This window comes from Gopherus flavomarginatus, chromosome 5 (genome assembly GCF_025201925.1).
Source record: "Gopherus flavomarginatus isolate rGopFla2 chromosome 5, rGopFla2.mat.asm, whole genome shotgun sequence".
In the NCBI taxonomy this organism is placed as follows: domain Eukaryota; kingdom Metazoa; phylum Chordata; order Testudines; family Testudinidae; genus Gopherus; species Gopherus flavomarginatus.
Genome location: NC_066621.1, coordinates 13,597,110 through 13,619,945, shown reverse-complemented (window position 1 = coordinate 13,619,945; position 22,836 = coordinate 13,597,110). Strand labels below are relative to the sequence as shown.

The following is a 22,836-nucleotide window of genomic DNA, read 5'->3' as shown; positions in this document are numbered from 1 at the left end:
GTTGCTGTAGCTGTAACCCATTTGCCCAGTTCACAGCCCTGTGATGTCACTCAAACCAAAGGGAGTTTTGCTGGACTAAGGAGTGCAGAGCTGGCTTGACAGGAGTTTAATGCAAAAAGGGGCAGACTTTTGCGGACGCCTGATTGAATTTTACACCTGTTTACACCAAAGCCTACCCTTACTGTGATTTAGGCACCATCTCTAAGTGAATTTTTGCCCTTTGAGTTGCAGAACCGCGTTGTTGCAGTTGGACTGGTTACTTCTGTTGCACAACCAGCTTCACTGTGATGCATTCCCAGGACGGGGACACAATCCCTGCCCTTGTGGCATTAGCTCTGAAAATACAAGCTAAGTATATATCTGCTTATCTCATTTTGTAATGGTAACTTACAAAGCACAGTAACACGAATGACAAACTGACAGTGTTTCATTACAGTGGAGCCTCCCAGTGCTTCTAAATATTAGAACCCAGCTCCCAAACATCACTGCACTTCACTCTCTGTTATTCTCTGCATATTAAGCCGATGAGCCCATGAAACAAGGGGGAATCAAATGCTGATATACAGAGAATACTGACTCTCTAGGTATATAGAACAGCATTGCTTGTAACATTTCTAGTGTAGCATTTGCCTGTTGCAGCTCCTGGTTCATAATGTAAGAAGTAAAGCAAAACAAACCATTGCCAGCCCTATGTGCAGCTTCATGCATTTGAATGCAAATTACCAAATCCACCTTAAAATGGTGGGTAATAATTTAAATTATCCCCCGCAGCCCTAACCAGTCAGTGAATTAATCCCAGTCATAGACTGAAGGTTAAGGCACTATAGTCTGACTTTCAAAGGTGCGGAGCCCCGCAGCTCCCTTTGGCTTCAAAGACCACTGAGGATGTGCCCAGCAGCTCTGAAAGTCAGGTGATTAAATGGCTTGTAGCAGTTAAAAGTTAAGTTCTATTAGAACCAAAGCATTTCATTCCAAATACTATTTTTTCTTATGATAGTGAGCTAAGATTTAAACTGAAGTCAGGTTGATCAGAGTCTGTTGTTTGTTACATCATCCACTGGTATTTCCTAGAGAATTTAAGGTGTTGAATGTAAACCCTGCACCGCCAAATTTCATTTCATGTAAAAGCTGACCAAAAAGCCTTTTCGGGAAAGAAAATGCCCTCTGTTTTAGCTATGATTAATTGGCTATTTTAAGGCTCGAGAGCTCTGATTCTAGAGAATAGGTTAGTTCCCTTTCTGAATTACAGACCAGAGACAATGCCTACAGAAGTTTAGCTCAGGGAGTAAGGCCCTAATTCAGCAAAGCCCCTAAGCAAGTGCTTTGCTGGATTTGGGACCTAGAACTCTTGTTTAGACAGATCCTGACTTCAGTGGGATTACACCAGGGATGAGTCTGACTCATTATTTCCTCCCTCAAGAGTATTTCCTGAAATATAAGTTTTCGTATTTCCAAGCTAAGTGTAAAAATATCACAATCATACAATATACAAATATCAAACAATAAATAATAGTTTAAAAATGACATTGCTTCTTCCTATTTAAAAAAATAAGACATCTGTAAATGTAAACATTGAGGTACTGGAGGTAATAAATACTTAATATGATAGGCACAATATGTTTTTTTAAAGTACAGTATTAATACTGTTCAGCCACAATCCTTGGCCCAAACCATAAGATAATTCTCATGTGTTTGGAGAGTCTGTTACTTTTATAAAATGGCAGTTTCCTTGTTGTGAAAGATGCAGAACTTTTTGAGGTTTCACTTTCCCATCTTCATCATCAAGTATTCTTCAATGTAGTTAATGAAGATGTCAAATTCTCCCATTGCCTTATAGATTCCTTTCTCTTGTAACTAGGGGGAGGGGAGGAGCAGAGAAAATAAATTACTTAATATCAATTAATCATACCTATTAGTAATTAAGTGTATAATAAATAACAAGATAACTTGAGTTAAAGCATGCTAAGCCTAGATGCACAATTCATAGAGTGCATGGAAATGTTACTCAGATTCTCATTAAACCACAAATGTTGAATCACAGCTAACTAACAGGTGATGGGAGAATTGATATGTAGTTTGCAAGCAGTTCATTAAGTGTATTCTGAATTTGAATTGCTTTGTTTGGAGACATAGCTCTTATGATATATTTCTGTTCTCTGATTGGCTGAATGTAACATTTAGGATCAGTTTCCAATGGGAATGCTTGTGATTAGGAAGTCAAAATTGGCTTCCCACAACGATCCCACTTGACTTGCTTAAAATACTTTCATTTGACAGAATATTCAAGGATAAGAAACAGAAATAATGCAAACACACTCAAAGTAAATGGTGGTTTTGAAAAAAACCCTCAAACCTCTGCAGATTTTTTTAATGCAACATTTGCCCAGCTGCAACAGGACTCGTAATACCAGCTTTTGGACAATGTGAACTGATAGACTCATGACTAACTCATTTGTGGTTGTATAATATATCATATAGATGTTTGTTTAGATCATTGTAAACACTATAATTCCGTCTACAATTTAAACTGCTTTCCTGCAGTTGCTCTGGCTAATGCAGTTACTGTATCTATCTGACCCAGCCCCATTGCATAGTCAGGTACTTACACTAAAGATTATGGAGCACTCAGTATTTATTTTCACAAAATAATGGTGGGGTAGGCATCTGCTCTTATCCCCATTGTTCAGATAGGGAATCAAAGCCCAGAGAATGCCCCAGGTCTTATAGGAGTCTGTGGTAGAGCAGGAACAGGAACAAGTGTCTCCAAAATCCCAGGCTGGGCTATCTTTCCCCTCTAACAGTTAACTGTTCTAGAGTCGACCTGTCCTTTGCTTTGGTTAGTGTTAGCCAAACCTGAGAAGGTTGAGAGTCCGGGTTCAGTTTGGCTCACCAGCCATCACTTTTGATACTTCTCCAACCCTCATCCAAAAAGTCTAACTCTCTGGAACGTGAAAGTGTGTGTGTGTGGTATGAAGCTCGAATGGACCATTGTTATGGTGTTGCAGCATTTCTGGTCCCAATCCAGGCCAGAAAAAGAAAAGCAAATGAACCTTGTAAAAAAAAATCTGGTTTCAGTAGTGGGCCAGGTTTCAGGGGCTACATTATTTATTTATTTATACTTATTTTAGGAGAACCTGCATTTGAATTCCCTCCACCCTCATGCTTTTTTTTTGGCCACTTTCTCATGTTTTCAGTATTGTCAATCCCAGAGTTTTCTTATAAGGGCCTGATGCGGCTCCAACTGGAATCATTGGCCAAACTCCATTGACTTGAATGGGATGATGGATTGCTCCCGAAAGACATGGTTAGCAATTGTACAGAAGAGTTACCTTATCGTAGGTTTCCTTGATCTGCTTTAAGGTTTGGTTCCTCTTCTCACAAGTGAAGAATCTGTGCTGTGGAGGAAAGCAACCAGGGATTTTTAACAAAGCAGCCTTCCTTTACGGTACAGCTCTGGGTGGGTGAGAGAGAGGCTGCCCCAGCCCAGCTGGTGCACAAAGGGGTCTTTCTAGAAATATGGTATGTGCTTGGGAAACTATTATTGAGTCTTTCATTCCTGCCACGGCAGCTCCTCAGCTCCCCAGACCCACTCTCCCACAAGGCTGTGCTCTCCCCTCATCCATTTCCCTTGATTCCTTGAGAATTCCTCTCATCTCCCCCATGTCAGCCACGGGTGCCTTTCAAAATGAAGCCTTTGTGATAGATATAAATGAAATCCATTAATAGATATTCATTCTCAAGGGGACTAGCCCAGTGGCCCCCTTGCTAGGATGTTGTATCCTTTCCCTCTCCCTTCAGCCCTCATTTGTCTTTTAGATTGTGAGCTCTCTGGAGCAGGAACTGTGGTGACTTTGTACCATGCCCTATCCAGAGGTGGCTGGATCCATTCTGGGACCTCCAGATGCTACCCCTATGCAGATACCAATAGCCATTATGTTCGAGGAGTTCTATAACCAGCTCAGCAAACAGCCTGTGTGATGCCCTCTCAGGGAGGGTTCACCCTCCCCTTTGCTGAATTGCTTGCTCGCTGACTGAATCATTTCACTGCCAGATGACAGTGTCAGGGCACCACAGCCAGGCAGTTCCAGGAGCTGAGGCTACATTCAGCTTTAGTTCTGCCGTCCCAGCCTGTGAGAGCAGCTCCTTTCAGGTAAGGGCTTCAGACAAACCCTTTTAAATTCATCTTTGATCAGTGTTTATTACAGGGCTGCAGGCTGGCCTTTAAAAAATAAATAATTATTTCTAAAACTTTACAGCTGAATCTTGATTATAGAAATCATAGATTCCTAGATAGCAAGGGCCTGAAGGGATTGCTTGGGTCACTCAGTCTGACATTCCTCAGCTGCAGTCTCTGTGTGTGTCCATCTATTCTGGTCTATATACGGTGAAACCTTCCCCATGATGAGCAAAATTCTGCCTCCCTTTTACGTCATGACCAGGATGTCAGTCCCAAGAGTCCAGCTGTATTTTTAATGTGCCTGTCACTGTGGTATCTACGCTGACAACAATGGCTAAGCTCTTATCAACCTCAGTGGTACAGGATCAGTCTGAAGGTGGCTTGGCAAAACTTTTGTAGGCCTTCTCCCCTATAACACCATACTTAGCTTCTTATTAAGTTACGGCACCAATGGATTCACAGACCCCTCTCTTCACTATTGATCTGTACTGCAGCCCCTGAGCTTTTGTGGCAAAGAACTTTTAAGAAGCTCTCCATCAGGAAGCTGCAGAGGTTTCATGATGCAGCTTTGCTTGGGATACCAGCTTGTGTTCAGCTCCCTGGGAACTTGACAAGTGACCTGCAAAATGTGACCAATACTCACACAGCGCTTCAGTGTCTGCTGCAGGTCCATCAGCATATGGCCAATATTGACCATGCTCCGCTTGGTGTGTTGGCTGCTGTTGATCGCCTTCGGTAAGACTTCATCCAGGTAAAATCGGATCATGTCTGACACGGACTGGCAGCCCAAATAACCCTGGAGGAAGAGGAGTGAGTTGCGTTAATGATTTGCCACCACAAGTGGAGGAAATGGCATAAACAGCTGTCAGAATCAGTCACTCAGTTGTCATCACTGACCAGAGGTTTGGTTCTATGGGTTATAAAATGCACCTTACAGAGTGCTTTCCACAGTGCTGTACTGCCATCCTGTGAGGCTGGTAAATAAGCATTATTATCGCTGCTTTAAAGATGGAAAAACTGAGGTGTAGAGAGGTGAAGCTATTTGCCCAAGCCCACAGACAGCGTCATCATCCTGGAAATCTGGAGTTCAGACTCCCAGTCCTGTGCTCTGATCACTAGACCCAGCCCCCCGGCATGAAAACAAGCAAAGCAATCTCAAAGGGACTGACTATCTTAGACAGATGTTATACAGGCAAAGATACAATGAAACCAGTTTTCATAGGTAGGATATTCTTATCATACTACCAGTTTTAATAGTACTTCCAGCTGCCTCTGTTAGAATGGCATTACCTTAGAATTAGAGTCAGTGCACAGCAAAGTTCTCACCTTAAAATCTTCCAGTAAATCCTCCTTTAGCAATAAGATGTCAAGTTCATCATCTTTGGCTTGCTGTAAAAGTATGCAATGGAAATGTCAGTTTTACCAAGGTAGGCAGCCTACAATATCTTCATTTCCACATTGTATAAGTACTTCAGTTCATCAAACTGTCTGGTTTACCTGAGTGTGTGTGTTGTCATTTTAAGGCAAACACTGGAAATAAAAGCATCTGAACATACAGAAGTTGTATGTGTTTGTGTGTATGTATGTATACACACACACACATCACACAGTAATAACATTCAGGTGTCAAGTATCAGAGGGGTCGCCGTGTTAGTTTGGATCTGTAAAAGCAGCAAAGAATCCTGTGGCACCTTATAGACTAACAGATGGTTGGGACAGGTGCTGGTACTGTCCCAGATGCCTGTGCAATTAATTTGAAGTTAAAAGGACAGGAAAAATGAAATCACATATGTGGGTGATTTATTCAACATATGTTTAATTTCTTTAGACTGCCTTTCAAACCCTGCTTACTTTCTTTTGACTTCAGATAGTGTGCACATAACAGCACCCAAAATGACTGTGATATATAACAGTCCTATTAAGGAACTACTTGGTCCTGTTACCAGCACTTCACTCAGAGACTTGTAGCAAACTTTGATTTAAAGTCTTAAATCCTATATACCTATCAACTGTCATGTTAATTTGGCTGATAATACAAACACAATGCCATTATTTGGTGATTTAACCTAGAGGGATGACATCTCAATTTTTTATATCATTAGTACCTAATGCCATTGATATTATATTCCAGTTTAGATGCATTTAAGGCAATATTGGTAATAATACAATACAAATCCTACACATCCCTTTTTGCATGATTACTTTGCTCAGCTGTCAGCAAGATCATTCCAATACATCCCTCATCACAAAGGTTTAATGCCACTCTGGCAATCTATCCACAGACAGCATTCCCATGCAGGAAAGAGAAATGGGCATTAAATTCTCTAGACGCAGAATAACCTCTTTCTGGCTTTGGTTGTAGCTTAATGTTTGTTCTTTAACACAACTTGAAAGCTATAGTGAAATATTTCCATCTCATCCATCATTAACGTCAATGGATTTTCACCCACTTACACCAGAGTTGAATTTATCCTTGCCAGTAAAGGAATAATTTTAAATGAAAGGTCAAAAAAATTAAAATGCCTTAAAATTCATTGTGAAAGCTGTAACTGTGACTGGATAACAAAAAATCTTTTGCACATTTTCTCTCCCCTTAGCAAGTGATGAAACTAAACTATTTATTTCACCCGCAGCAATGAACACAAAACAGTGTGCCTGCATCTAAATCTATTCTGCCCAAAGGAGCCTGTCTCCTGTGTGCGGGTATGCTAAATCACTGAAAGTGCAAAAGCAGTAGACAGAAGACAGCAGGCTTTGACAGGTGTCATACTCACAAAATAATCTTTAATTTCATCAAATGCAATCCGCAGGTCTTTGAGCCGAAGGGGCAGGAGATTGACGAGTTTTGTACAGCTTTCTTCAGAGAGCTGGCAGCTGGCCTGTTTGATGCTGGCAGTCAGGGCTAGGAAAATGAGTGCTGTGAGAAGTTTCATTTCTCAGCTGAGTTTCTTTCTTGTGGTCCAGTTATTAGTTCAATTTCACAAGAGGCAAAAAGCCAGATCTGAATGCCTTTACCTTGATGGAGCTCCTGATTTTATACTCTCCAGACATGCTCTCAATTTCCTTTCCCATTTCCTGGGGACTAATATTGGGGTTTTAAGTCATTCATTAAAACCAAAGGTCACAAGAGTTTCCCGTAAGAGGCTTCCTGTGCTCTGGCCCCCCCTCCCCTTTCCACACCCCATCAAATCGTTTGTGTTAGACACTGCATTTTTTTTTTTACATAGCTTGCTTCTTGTAAATTTGAATGTGGCTAAAGAATTTGAACATGAAAAGGTGTGGTATGGAGGACACTTTTGCATTCTCATTGTATTTTCTATTTTTACATAAAAGACCTGTGGTGGGGAGAGGGAAGTGTTTCCATTTTTAAATCTCTGTAATGCATTTACATAATTTAGACTTTTTCTAGGTCACCACAGAGCAAATGTCATTTTAATGGCATTTGAGCCTTTTGAACAGGGAAATATTCATCCCTTATCACCAAGAAGTATGAATTCCCATTTCCGGGTCTTTTCAATGTGAAAATAAACCTTTTACCAATAAACAAATAAAAGTTCTTATGAGGAAATAAATAAAATCTTACCTAGGGTTTATGGAAATCAGTACAGAGCAATTAAAGAAATCCCTTCAGACTTTTCCCATAGGAAAAAGTATGTTAGCACTCATGGTCTGGGTAAATCCCAACATTTGTAGTAATTGCAACCTGCTAAAACTCCCCGTTCAGCATTCAAATACGCTATCCAGTTTGTTTCAACTGAACAGCATATTCTTTATAGACGTTCTTCACTTTGCACCATCTTTTGTGTAGCATTACTGTGCACTGTTAAATAGCTGCCATATTCTTACAGGTTATCGCGTGGCAGGGATGTCTGGAATAACGCTTGTCTTTATTACACACATGCAGACAATACACAACAATATTCTTCTCTTGGATTCAACTAGGCTCTTGATGTGTGCTCAGATACCACAGTGATGTGCACTTTATAAATATGTATAATTTTAGTAGTATTAACATCATGGGAGTTTAGGGTCTGATCCCAGGTCCACTGAAGTCAGTGGAAGTCTTCCTATTGTCTTCAAATCAATAGGCATTGGCTCTGATTCCTAATCTTCAGATCAATTCCAAAATTCTATGTAAGTGCAGCATTTTTAAGGGAGAACTGCAATGTGAGTCACTGAAGAGAATTTGATCAAACTTTAAGAGCTTCTGGGTGAAAGGACCTTTTAAATACCAACTATTCCGATCAATCTTTTTAAAATTTGCAGTTTTCCCTTCTTTGCTCATTTAAAATAAGGATGTTCCTCGTACCTTTAGGCTATTTCATTTTCAGCTACCTCATTTTTAGTTTCTTTATTGCTTTTCGTACAAAGAGTGAAGCCACTGAACCTGTATAAATTTGGCACCTTCCAGACTTTTAAGCAAAAACTGTAGGAGGTCTGTGTGATGGATTGGATCACAGAAACCCCCTTGGGACTGCCACCTGATGTGCTGAGACTACCCCGAGCCCATTTTCCCTGGCAGCTTGGGACTTCAGGACCCTGCCTGGTTGTGCCAGACATGTTAGCCTGCTACAAACACAGACCCAGGTTTGAACTACATGTCCCCAAAGCTGCAGGCTTAACTGAAAAAGAAGTGTTTCTGTCTTCAACATCCAGATACTCTGTTTCCAATGAGGTCCAAACCCCAAATAAATCCGTTTTACCCTGTATAAAGCTTATGCAGGGTAAACTCATAAATTGTTTGCTCTCTATAACACTGATAGAGAGAGATGCACAGTTGTTTGCCCCCTCCCCCCACGTATTAATACATACTCTGGGCCAATTAATAAGTAAAAAGTGATTTTATTAAATACAAAAAGTAGGGCAGTGGTTCCAAGTAACAACAGACCACAAAGTGAACTACTAAGCAAAATAAAATAAAACACACAAGTCTAAACCTAGTACAGTAAGAAAGTAATTACAGATGAAATCTCACCCTCAGAGAAGTTCCAGTAAGCTTCTTTTACAGACTAGCTTCCTTTGAGTCTGGGTCCAGCAATCTCTCTCATTCCTGTGGTTACTGTCCTTTGTTCCAGTTTCTTTCAGGTATCCTTTGGGGTTGAAGAGGCTACCTCTTGAACCAGCCAAAGACAAAATGGAGGGGTTTCCAGGGGCTTAAATAAATTTCCTCTTGTGGGTGGAAACCCCTTCTCCTCTCCAGCTCCAAGGTAGTGTTTTGGAGTCACATGGACAAGTCACATGTCCATGCATGAGTCAGTTCCTTACAGGCCAGGCCATGTTCCCAGGAAAGCTCAGATGTGGATTGGGGTCTCAAAGTTTATCGTTAGCTTAAGTTTTTCTTGACTGGGTACTTATTGAGAATAGCCTTTTCTCGGGAAGCTGACCAACTGCTTCACAGAGGCTACTTAAAATTAAACAAGTACATAGTCAATATTAATAACTTGCATTACAAAAATGATCCATGCAAACAAATAGGATGAATACATGCAGAATAACATAACCTTTGCAAACATATGTTACATGGCATATCTAGCATAAAACCTATTCCAGTTATGTCATATTTACACTCATAAGCATATTTCCCTAAAGCATTATAGGATGCAATGTCACACTATATGCAAGTTATTTGAGATGTGGGTCTGGACCAGAAGCCCAGTTATGACTACCCTTCAACTTTGGAGTTGAGTAAGTCAACCTCTAACTGAGAAAGCTGAGGAAGAAACTTACCCTAACAGCAGGCTATTTCAGAATTATCATCTTCTAGTTTTCTTTTCACCTTCCTCTGAAGTATCTGATTCTGGCCAGTGTCTGAGGTAGGATATCGGATTAGATGGACCATGGGTTTGATCCAGTATGGCAATATTTATGTTCCTATTTTTATAGTGTTGGCTAATCACTAATAGACCATTACACTAGCTGCATTATATCTGTAATATACAGACAGAGGTAGTCAAGTAAATGTGTGATTAGACTGCAGGAAAAACCATGTAGTAGGTCATGCAGGATCTATTGTAGATGCCACCAGACAAATGCCTGCTTTTTTCTACCAGTTAACTTTATTTCTTTGAAGTTTAAAGAGAACTCCTCCTTCACCTTTAAAACAACTGCTCAGTGCTGTTTTAAATTTATCACTCAAAGCATACAGGACTTATGCAAATACGTTCATCTCAGAAGCTTTTAGGAAACTAGTTTAATGAGACAAGAACAAATGAGGGGAACAAACTGGCAAGGACCTATCAGTTTTTGGTCTGTTTTTTTGAGGGATATGTAAATAATGTCTGCAAAGTTCAAGGGAACAGAAGAACAAGTAAAGAGCTGCTCTCTGCTGTGAATGGTTCTGCAGTGGAAGAAGTTGACACGACAGGAACACCTGGCTGCTACAGGAGTTCTTACACCTTCCTCTGAAACATCTGGTGCTGGCCGCTGTCAGAGATGGGATACTGAGCTGGGTGAACCATGGGTCTGACCCAATCTGGCAATTCAAATGCTCTTTCAATCAACATTAAAAAAGAAAGAGAGAAAAGTTGCACAATTAAGAAACATAGGGCCAAACAAATCCCTGCTATAATTCTAGGAAGTCAATGAGATATATTAAGCCTATAGAGTCTCATTTTTCAGGCACTTTTATAGGACATCCAGATTCTGCATTTGGATCATCCTCAGTTTGGTAAGTAATTGTCCAGTTTGTGCACTTATATTTTGATCTAAGAGACCAAACATAGGGTTTGGATATCAGATGGAAGACCATCCTAATGCAATACTACATCCGATTTCTGTACTCTAAGATATGGCTTGACATTCCAGAGAAAATACATTTGAATAAATTCACATGATCAGAATAAATGGAGACTCCGTTGGTTTTATAAAAATGATTTTATTTGGGGGTTAGAATTTTGGCTCATGAGATTTTGTTTTGTTTTAATTCAATAAAGCGTTAGAGCTGTAAAGGACATTTTATGGTAGTCTTGCATTTACTTTTGCTAAGGTGCAACTATTGGACTTCTGGCTAGTTGCCAGTGTGGCTATTCGAGGGTCACAAATTTTGAGCATCCCAGCCACTGGAGATGTGTCTCTCATTTCCACCGATATAACAACAGCAGCACTTACCACTTATGGCACTTTTCACCTGAGTCTCTCAAAGAGCTTTACAAAGGAAGACAAAGTATCATTATTGCCATTTCAAATGGGGAAACCAAGGCACAGATCAAGGCAGTGTCTTGCCTAAGGTCACCCAGACAGTCAGTGGCAGAGCCGAGAATAGAATCAATCCATTGTAGGTAAAGTGCCCAGATTATCTAAATCAGTAGTTCTCAAACTTCTGTACTGGTGACCCCTTTCACATAGGAAGCCTCTGAGTGAGACCCAACCCTCTTATAAATTAAAAACACTTTTTAATATATTTAACATTATTATAAATGCTGGAGGCAAAGCAGGGTTTGGGGTGGAGGCTGACAGTTCGCGACCCCCCATGTAAAAACCTTGCGACCCCCTGAGCAGTCCTGACCCCCAGTTTGAGAACCCCTGATCTAAATCATCATTGTTGTGGTTGCTTCCAAAGGTCGCAGTCACAGGATTCATCTCCCGTTGCACTGTAGGCCATACAGACACAGAGATGAATATGTCTCCTTCCATTGGAAAGCTTCCAATATAAGGCTACAATCCAGCACAGAGAAGAAGTCAAGTTGACTTCAGTGGGGCTCCTGCAGCTACAGAGGACTGCCCACACGGCGTTCATGGCAGGGATAAATATAACCCATTGCTGATTTCATTGCAAACACTCACATACCTACGTGCAAAACAGCTCAGAGACCAGAATTGCCAACACCACTGGGCTCCAGACTAACAGCACTGCAACTGTGTTGCTGCCAACAGGTGGCGCCTTTGGTATTAGAGATTGTGGGGTTGTCTTATTCTAACCTGACCAGCTTCATAGATGGTCTGTAAGGAACAGCATTTGTTTATTATAATTGAGCTGGCGCCCAAGTGTTTTCTCATTAGGCAGCTGCATCTGTGGGACCAACTGGGCATATGCGTCATGGAAGCCTGTGCTTAGCACTAAGGTTTGGGGTTAAAATGCATCAATGAGCTGTGGGTATTTGCATTTCTGGCTTGCTTTAGTCCTGCTTGGCTTCCTGGAAATGGACACCCTTGCAATAACCTTACACCGGTGACTCTGTGCTGGCTGCATGAACTGGAGCGTAATGGTATCACATCGTGAAAATTATCACAGTGGCAGTCAGAAAAATAACCATTTCGGTGCTGAAGATATTTCCTCTGACACTTCTTTCCGTTTCCGCTTTCCTACCAGGACGTCTCTCTTTTTGTTATTGTTTTCTTTTTTTTTGCTGAGTCATTGCAAGAAAGACTCAAAATAGTTGTTAGAACATCTTGTATTCAGGAAAGAGAAAGTAGAAATAACCTTAAAATGTTTTTTGTTTTTTAAGGGCAAGTGTTGTTTTGAAGCAATTTGCTATTTTCAACCTATGGTCCACAGACCCCTGGGGGACTGCAGACTATACCTAAAATTTCCAAAGGGATCTGCACCTCCATTGGAAATTTTTTAGGGGTCCGCAAATGAAAAAAGTTGGAAACCACTGTGCTACTCTGAGCCCTGACTCATCACATGACCTTGGGTAAGTTACTTCGCCTCTCTGTTCTACAGTTCTCTTTGAAGCTCAATTAGTTTGTGCTGGAAAACCCCTTGGAGAGCCTTGAAGCAAAAATGCTAGTGAGGCCCAAATAATTATTAATGAGAAGTATTTTATATTAAGATTAGTATCTTTGCAATTCAGGGAGCTACACATGAAGGAAGCAGATTGATTATTGGCCCCAGGGCATGACTGACTAGGAACAAAGGAATGAAACAGAGAATAGGAAGACTGCAATGGGGCAATTTTCCCTCTGATGGAGAAGATACCTATCTATGCCTGCGGATTTTTTTGAATGGGTGACACACTTTCAAAAGACAAGAGCAGGGACATTTCTAATGAATCATTGCCCTGGACATTGGACATGATCTGAATCATCTCTTATATCAGTCATTTTAGAATCCATTTCTCTTCCCATCCTCTGACGTAGCCAGAGACAGACGGAATGAGGAAGCTGATGAGGACAGAGAAAAGACCAGTATCTAAGATCTTGCCTACAGGAGAGAGCTTTTTGAACTGATTCATTAAACCATGCAGCCCCCCAAGTGGATACTCATATTTGAGTTTAAGAGTAGCTTACTTTGGGATAGTTTAAACATGTTCCCAATCAACTGAAGCTAAACCACACAGGAGTGTGTAGGAATTAGCACCAGTTTATTGAATCAATTTAAATTTACACCTTAAGTTTAAACAGTGCAACTTTCTGATGTAGACAATGTCTCAGGGCTGGTTTATATGTAAAACTTACACTGAAATGAATGGCTGCTTTGGTGCAAGTCTAGGTTTGGGCACTCTTGCAGAATAAGTGTCCACACAGAGACTTGCACCAAAATGACAAAAGGTGTGAATTAAAACTGATTTAGTTATTTCAGTGCAAGCCCTAACTATATGCATCCTCTGTCAAATGAAGGCGTCTCTGCCCCAGAGTGTCTCCTGTATCCAGGTCTCGTTTAGCCTCAGATCATGAGCCCCAGAGGAAGTAGTTGGCCTATTTATTTTTCTTTAGTAGTTTCTTTATGCAGCATTAGCTAGAGATGGGACCTTGAGCAAGTCTGAATCCCAATTCTGCACCATTTAAGCCAACAGAGAGATTTACCTTTGACTTCAATGGAAACAGGATTAAAACTCTTAATGGGCATGTAAAGGACAGAACTCAGCTGATGTAAATTGTTACTGTTCCATTGAAATCAGTGGAGCTATGTTCAATTACACCAGTTGAAGATCTACCCCCAGTTATGGTTGACTTCTAGTTGCTCCAGATTTACACTGTTGTCAGAGGCATAGAGAGCGCCCTCCCTACCCTCCGACCGGAGGGGGCCCCGCAAGGAAGGGGGCCCCTAAAAGTGGCAAAAAAATGTAAGGTATAACTAGGTAAGTGACATTTATTGACACTATTGCACAATCCATGTCGGTTTTACTGACAAAACCGTGAAGTCATTATGATACATCATAATGCTATTGGCTACATCAGTTGTCTGTCGGTCAGTTTCGAATTTTAGTTGGACCCATTCAAAGAATGTGTATTTGCGTTCACAATGGCTGTCGGCGGATAAATGTTATTAATTTAGTTGTTTAGTTTTTTATCGTTTCTGCATTGTAATGGGCCCCAGACATATGTTCGGAGGGGGCCACGTTCTTTGTTGCTACGGCCCTGACTGTTGTAACAAAGAGCAGCATTTGGCCTCTTCCTGTACAAAGACTGTAGGACGAGTCTGTGCTTTGTCCATTCCATAAAGGAAACTAGCACCTCTGTGTGAAATGCTGCTTTGTGTTTACCTGTGTTTCCGTTTTGCAGAGACTTGCATCTGAGATCTTGAGTGTGCAGTTTCACTCTGACTCACTTTTGCCTAGTGCTATGGAAACACATTCACTGTGCACTACTATATGGTGGTTGAATGAATGAATGAATGAATGTCCAGGGATGTGGGTGTATCTCTAAATGTTTAGGAAATAGATTTTACGTTTGCCAACAAGACATTTTCAGGAAGGAAAGAATGTTACTGAAAAGTCATTCATGCACTTCTGCTCCATTTCCCACAATCTTCTAAGAACTTTCCTGTGCATGGGAGATAGGCTACAACTCAGCGATATTGCTCCCTGCAAGATGCATTGCAGTGTGCATTGCAAGATACTGCAGTTAGGGGAATAGTAAACCCCTGCAGTACATCATGTAGGGTCCTGCACACCTGAGGAATGCAGCATGGGGAATAAATGCGGTGGCCTTGCAGTATACAACAGGAGAAATTGCATCCATGTTCAGTACTATCTTGCACCCCTGATATGCAGAGGGGAATAATAGTATTCCCCTACACTAGGCTGTCTGGCAGATATTCCACCTCTGCTGAGCCCAGCATGGATAATATTGCACAATGAATGCCTAAAACACTGATCATATTGCACACCAGCCAGGGTAATATACAGTAATACTGTAAATATACGGATGTTGCAGTATCTTTATTCCATGCTATCATTCCTGAAATGCAATAGCATTGTGTATTTATACAAAGCATTTGCTACAAAGATTTCTAATTGCTTTACAAAGGTGGGTAAGTATCCTTCCATTTTTTATTGATGGGAAAGCTGAGCCAGGTTCAGGTTAAGTGTTTTTGTGCAGGATCACACTGTGAGCCAGGGGCAGAGTAGGGAAATGAATGCAAGTGTCCTGATTCCTGGTACCCTGCTCTAACTACTAAGAAGTGCCATCTCCAAATAAAAATTGCTCCTGTTATTTTGGTGGTTTGAAGCATTCCTGAGCAGAGCCAGGCCAGTTGGAAATTTACTTGGTGCTTCAGAGAGAAACAGCTGACCTTTGCTGGGCTTTGAAAAGTGGCATACTGGTTGCACGCTTGTCACCACTTTGATGTCAAGACTACATGTAAAGCCACAATTCAAGTAACTGCTACAGGTTTTAGAGTAAACGATACTAAAAAAGAAACCAGAGGATTAAAGGAAACGTCTGATGATACAGAGACAAAGTGAAGGTCTCCATCAAGTCTGAACAGAGGGGATATTAGTCTTAGTGATTGCATCACATTGCTGACTCTTCCTCTATCTCTGATCCACTATAACCCTCAGATCTAGCGTGACCAGACGTTCCGATAAAACTGGGACCATCCCTATATTTGTGCGGTTGTCCTGCGTCCCGCAATTTGTGCCGATATTTTGCTCCGCTGGCAACACTGTTTGTTTGTTTGTTTTCCCCCCCTCCACCAGCAGCACTCTGCTTTTTTTTTGTTTTTTTGCTCTGTCGGCAAACCTCTCCACCTCGCCATGTGTCCCGATATTTTCTTCATCTCGTCTGGTCACCCTACTCAGATCCTTTTCAGCAGTACTACTATTTAGGCAGTTATTCCCATTTTGTAGTTGTGCATTTGATTTTTTCCTTCCTAAGTGCAGGACTTTGCACTTGTTTTTATTGATTTTCGTCTTGTTGATTTCAAATCAAAATTTTTCAGTGTCATTTTTAATTCGAATCCTGTCCTCCAAAGAGCTTGCACCCCTCCCGACTTGGTGTCATCTGCACATTCTATAAGCATACTCTCCACTCCATTATCCAAGTCATTAATGAAAATATTGATTAGTACAAGACCCAGAACTGACCCCTTTGGGACTCCACTGCATACATCCTCCCAGTTTGACAATGAACCGTTGATAATTACAATTTACACAGAGTCTTTCAACCAGTTCTGCACCCACCTTAAAGTAATTTAATCTAGACCACATTTCCCTAGTTTGCTTATCAGAAAGTCATGTAGAAATGTGTCAAAAGCCTTACTAAAATCAAGCTATATCCTGTCCACCACTTCTCCCCATCGACTAGGTGAGTAACCTCACCAAAGAAAGAAATTAGGTTAGTTTGGTGTGATTCTTGACAAGTCTGTTGGCTATTCCTTATAACTCTACTATTCTCTAAGTGCTTACAAATTGATCCTTTAATAATTTGCTCCAGTATCCAGATACCAAAGTTAAGCTGATTGTCCTATAATTTCCTGGTTCTTCTCTGTTGCCCCTTTAAAGGTAGTTACTATGTCTGCCCTTTTCTAGTTCTCTGGGCCCTCACTGATCCTCCAGAAATTCTCAAAAATAATTGTTTCTTAGTTATCCTAGGGTGAATTTCATCAGGCTCTGCTGACTTGAATACATCTGACTTATCTAAATATTTTTTTAACCTCGTCTTTCCCTATTTTTGGCTTCTGTTCCTTCTCTCTCATTGATATTATTGGTGTTAAGTGTCTGGTCACTCTTAACTTTTTTAGTAAAGACAGAGGGCAGGTCTACACTACCTGCTGAATTGACGGGTAATGGTTGATCTATCAGGGGTCGATTTAGCGCATCTAGTCTAGACACAATAAATTGATCCCTGAATGCTCTCCTGTCGACTCTGGAGAGGCGCAAGAGCAGTCGATGGGGGAGCAGCAGCAGTTGACTCAGCCCTGTGAAGACACCGCGGTAAGTCAACCTAAACACATCGCCTTCAGCTACGCTATTCTTGTATTCTTGTAGCTGAAGTTGCAATTTCCTCTACCCCGCCTACCCCTAGTGTAGACCAGGGCTAAGCAAAATAGGCATGAAACATCTCAGTCTTTTTGTTGACATCAGTTATTCACTCTCCTTCTCTGCTAAGTGGGGCCTACACTTTCCTTCAGTTTTCGCTTGCTCCTAATGTATTTAAAGAACCTCTCTTTTTGACTTTTATGTCCCTGGCTAGTGTTTCTCATTTTGTGCGGTAGCTCTCCGTTTGTACTTCTCCTTAGCAAATTTGTCCATGTTTCCACTTTTTGTAGGTTTCTTTCTTGATTTTCAGGTCACTAAAGAGCTTTCTGATGGAGCCCTGTTGTCCTCTTACTGTTCTTCCTGTCTTTCCTTCACATCAGGATAGTTTGCAGTTGTGCCTTGAATATTGTTGTCATGAGACACTGCCAGCTCTCCTGAGCTAATTTAGCCTTCAGATTTTTGTCCTATGGGACCTTACCTACCAGTTCTCTGAGTTTGTTAAAATCTGCTTTTTCAAGTCCATTGTCCTTTTTCTGTTGCTCTTACTCTTTCCTTTCCTTCGATTAGTGAAATCTACAATTTCATGTACGCTGTCACCCAGCTGCCTTCTACCTTCAGATTTGCAGACAATTCCTCCCTGTTGCTCGGAATCAGATCTAAAATGGCAGCCTCCCTGTTTTTTTCTCTCGGCTTTCTGAAACAAAGAGTCGGCCTCAGTACATTCCAAGGACTTAGGGCCATTTTATTTTTTGCCATATTACTTTTCCAGTGGATGTCTGGGTAGTTAAAGTCGGCTGTTAGTTCCAGGCCTTGTGTTTTGAATATTTCTATTCATTCTACAAATGTTTTGTCCACCTCCTCTTCCTGATTTGGTGATCTATAGTAGACCCCTGCCATAGCATCACTCCTATTTTCCCCCCTTTTATCTTTACCTAGAGACTTTTTCAACTGGTTTCTCTCTCACCTTCTTCTGGACCTCAGAACAAGTGTATATATTCCCAATGTAGAATGCAATACCTCCTCTGTTTTTTTCCCTGCCTGTCCTTCCTGAACAAGCTCCACTCTTAGGTCTCACTACACATTTCATTGTGCAATGCAAGCAAGTGGTACTCCGACCCAGCTCATAATGAAGTGTACATATACTGTGGCCCTGTAGGAATTTCTGAAGCCCCTGGGCACTTAACTCCCACTGATTTCTAGTTTGCATTGATTTAAATAGGAATTAAGTGCCTGGTGATTTGGAAATCCCATTAGGTGCCTATTTGCGTCTTTAGGTATCTAAATACATTCCAAAATATGGCCCACAGGCACTTAAGAACCTGCCATTGACTTCAGAATTAGGCACCTAAGTCACTTAAGCACTTTTGAAAATTTTACCTCTGAAATTAATTGGAGTTGGGCACTGATTCCTTTAAGAACCTTTGAAAATCCCACCCCAATATATTTTTGAAGCACAGATATTGCTGATCTGTGTTGATTCTATTATTCCTCTAATAATCCATACAATATGGAGGGAACAGGTAATTACCAGGTAATCTCATTGTGCACACACCAGGGAAACTTGTCACGGCATGTCATTTCTAGTGTACTAATTAGTCATCAGACTCTGCAGCATGTTGTATGCGTACTGTTGTTAAACCCCTAGATTTCCAGATTATCAAATCAAGGTATTGCTTCCTTTTCTTTCCCCAAATCCCCCGTTTCACATCTCTGTGTATGTGTGAAATCCCATCCTTGAATTGTGACACTCATGGGGAAACTCACACGGACGCACAATCCTTGTTGTTCATCTGATGTGAATGACATTAATTAAGCAATCTTGCTTGCCCTATCTGCAGCTGTGTTCTGATGACTAACAGTTCCTGGTGGGGCCAAGATAAAGGGGATCTGTTTCTTTCTGTGTTATTCTTAGCAAGCATGACATGGGATTTTTCACTCTGAACACCTGCTTTTTTAGAAGGCTTGCTTTGAATTTAGCATCATGACCAATCTCCTTAACAGGTAGATCCTATGCAACTCTTTAGAAATTTAGCTGATGTTTCTGATTGTTCCTTATGTCACACATTCTTGTTCAGACATAGGTTCATGGATTTTAGGGCCAGGAGGAGCCATTATGATCCTCTTGTATGACCTGCTGCATAACCCAGACCTAACAGAGTACCTCATCCAATAATTTCTGCACCAAGCCCATAACTTCTGTTTGAGTCATAGAATCTCTTTTAGAAAGACAGCCAACAATTTAAAGACTTCAAGCATCCACCACATCCCTAGGTGAGTTATACCAGATGTAAATTACCTTCACTGCGAAAAGTTTAACCCTGATTTCCAGTGTGAATTTGCTTAGCTTCTTCCAAACACTGGATATTGGTGTGCCTTTTTCTGCTAGAGTCTACTATCAGAAATTCCCCATCTAGGTATGAGTAAACTGTGATCAAATCACCTCGTAACCTTTTCTTGGGTAAATGAAATAGATAGAGCTTCTTAAGTCTTTCATTATAACGCAAGTTTTCCACACCTCAAATCATTATTGTGGCTCTTTTCCGAGACCCTTCCAGTTTTTCAACATCCTTTTTTGAAGTGTAGACATCAGATTCACACTATTCCAGCAGTGGTCTCTCAAATGCCATATATAGAGGTAACACTGTGTCCTTTTTCAGACTTAATATACTTTTTCAAAGACAGCACCGTTAGGCCAATGCTGTGTGCATTTTGAAAACCATGTCATTTATATGCTTTGTGTGGCTTTGTGTAAGGGCAGGGTTGAATTTTGCATTTCAACAGGAAAAGGGATCAATCTGAGAAATTTGTGAGCTGTTTGTAAGCAATTTATGAACAGTGAAAAAAAGGCAAAAAAGGTTGAATAAATGATCCATCATGAATTACATAATCAGCGTTACTAATGTATTATGTCTTGTATGGCTATGTCGGGAATTGTAGGAACTTTGGACACTCCTTATAAGAGGGGTCCTTTCATAATTCCTATTTGATGAGCCTCCTTAGTCACACATGTATACTAGTTATATTTGGGGATATGGTAGATTCTCCATCACTTGAAGTATTTAAATCAAGCCTGGATATTCTTCTAAAACCTCTTTTAAGAGGTTATGGGCTTGATGTAGGAACTATTTGGTGAAATTCTGGTGTGTTATGTAGGAGTTCAGACTAAATGATCATAATGGTATCTTATTGCCTTAGAATCTATGAATCTATAGTACTAACCATCTGAATATCAAAATATGCTTCACAGGTGCTAATTAAGCCTGGCCATGACACCCCTGAGATGCAGGTAAGTATTATTCCCATTTGGGGCCAGACTCTGTCACAGATGAAAATTGCTGTGCATATAAGCACAAGGTAAAAAGTGGGGAGCACAGAGGACCTAATCTGACAATAATTTGAGCACTGTTTTCTCATCCCCATCTAGAGGCTGGATTACATGGAGGATAACAACCTACTACTGCTATCCATTACTAGCTGAATATGTAAAGGACTTTACTGTGGATCTCAAGGTCCAAGCCCTGCTGACAACCCATGTGAGGCTCACTATAGTTCCACATGGTAGAATTTAATTTGCTTTTTAAAAACCCTAGGAAATCACACACAAAAATGGATACAGAAAATTGTTAAGGCTGCAAAGTCAAGTACTCAAAGTTAGGGAAAGTCAGAATTAAGTTGCCTGCACAAACTTAATTCAGCCCCCTTGTGCATATGCATTATGATAAACCTTTAATTACATGATCACAAGCTATTTTTTCCACAGGATCCCTGCCTCATTCAGAGTTCTGGGCCAATACTTGCAGAAATGTCTCTTAATTTTGAGTGCCTTGCTTTTCAGGTGCCCAATTTGACATCCTTGGGTCTCAGTTTCAGGGTGTCTACTCTGCTGCTAGGAGTGAGGCTGCCAGCCTGGGTAGACTGTTTTGCACTAAAAAGGCTTAAGCTTGGAGTTTTAAAAATAGCAGGACATTGCTCAGGCTCTCAAGCTGGGAGTCAGGTGAGCTTGAAAGCCCAAGCTGCAAATGTCCACATTGCTATTTTTAGTATACTAGCCTGAGTCCCATTAGCGAGTCTGTCTACTTGGGCTGGGAGGCTCGCTCCTAGTTGCAGTGTAGACACAGCTTCAGAGCTGCTGAGCTTAGTGGGAACTGCAGGTGCTCAGAACTTCTGAAAATCAGGGACTTTAGATAAAGTTGGGCACCCCATAGCAGAGGCACCCAAAGTTGGCAGAAATTTGATCCTCACATGTCTTGATTATAGTGGTACAGCAAGCCAGTGGCAGAGATAACAACACAATGCAGAAGTTCTGACTTTGAGTTCCCTGATCTATCAGATAGGCCACGCAAAGGGTCGGATTTTCAAATGCTCAACACTTGCAAATGGAGCCAGATTTTCCAAAGAGCTCAACTCCCATTTAAACATCTATATCTGGGCTAGACTTTCAGATGTGCTCAGCTCCAGATGTGGGTGTTGAGTTTTTGGGCATCTGGCCCTAAACGGCAGAGCTGATTCTAGGTTTAAAATTAAGCTGGCATAATCAAGGTCAGCTGCAGCTCAAGCAGGTTCATAGAAATAGCTCTGCTAATTGACAAAGGCTTTGCCATTGCCACCTGTGGAAATGCTAAGCTCTTGTTTGATTTGTTCTTGTTTCATTCTTTCAGACCTTTGACGATCACCACTAGTGGGATTATGAAGAGGTTCCTTCTGCGCACACACAAAGTGGCTCACCCTATTGTGTGCTTGAGAAATCTTGGACTTCCTTTTTCATTTTATAACATGACCGTGAGCATGGGCAGCAGTAAGTGACACAGAGGGCACCACAGATGGGGAAGGGTCATCACAGGACTTTACAGGGTAACCCAGGAGGTTAAATATCAGTAATAGTTTTGTAAGAAGGGGTTTTCCCCACTTTTAAAATGATTTATGTGTGTGTTATAATAGTTGCCTCCAAGGGACTCTCCCTCTGCTATTCCCTAGTGAAGAATTCTGTAAAAACTAAACCACCCTGCTGGGTTCAAGTGTTACTCACCCAGATAGAAGAAAATGGATCAGCATGCAAGTGTCTATTCAAATCTGACATTTGAATGTGTCTGTAACACTCCAAACACGGACTATCTGAAAAGCAAAAAGAACATGTTTGTGATATGGATTCCTGGAATAACGGGTTCCTGAAACTCTGCATTTAAAAAAAAAGTGCTTTTATGTATATATTATATATGGCTGACAAAGAGCTGCCATGTTTGCAGCTTAGAACACTTGGGTCAGAAAAGCGTCATGGGCAGCAACTGGCTATTAGTGCTTTAGCACAAAACTGTATTTTCATTTTCCTTGATTTGTGGGGTGGGCAGAAATGGATTTGACCCTTCCTGTACAAATGGAAACTTTCAATAATAAATTACACTTTAAACAAATCTTATACAAAGACATAAATGGTCTTAATCTCTGTGCCTCCATTTTCACAGGTTTGTAAATTTACCCATGTTGGTAAGGCACATGGGGATCGTCAGATTAAAAACATGT

General features: G+C 40.9%; 2 protein-coding genes across 2 annotated transcripts in view; one reads left to right on the top strand and one right to left on the bottom strand.

The window, feature by feature from the left end:
* Nucleotides 1–22,836, top strand: part of PFKFB2 (6-phosphofructo-2-kinase/fructose-2,6-biphosphatase 2) — a 334,000-nt gene that overhangs the window by 76,848 nt on the left and 234,316 nt on the right. The gene's annotated exons all lie outside the window — the stretch shown is intronic.
* IL10 (interleukin 10) lies at nucleotides 1,754–7,110 on the bottom strand. Its single transcript, XM_050954067.1, has 5 exons — nucleotides 6,952–7,110; nucleotides 5,504–5,566; nucleotides 4,821–4,973; nucleotides 3,330–3,395; nucleotides 1,754–1,854 (listed from the first exon to the last, which is right to left on the bottom strand). Exons 1-5 carry the CDS (start codon nucleotides 7,108–7,110, stop codon nucleotides 1,762–1,764), a joined length of 534 nt encoding a protein of 177 aa, XP_050810024.1. The 3' UTR covers nucleotides 1,754–1,761.

Coding starts and splice junctions, on each gene's coding strand:
- IL10 (XM_050954067.1), bottom strand. CDS start 7,110: ATGAAACTTCTCACAGCACTCATTTTCCTAGCCCTGACTGCCAGCATC. Junction 4,974..5,503: donor ATTTACTGGAAGATTTTAAG/GTGAGAACTTTG, acceptor CTCTTCCTCCAG/GGTTATTTGGGCTGCCAGTC. Junction 1,855..3,329: donor TCAAGGAAACCTACGATAAG/GTAACTCTTCTG, acceptor CCCTCCCCCTAG/TTACAAGAGAAAGGAATCTA.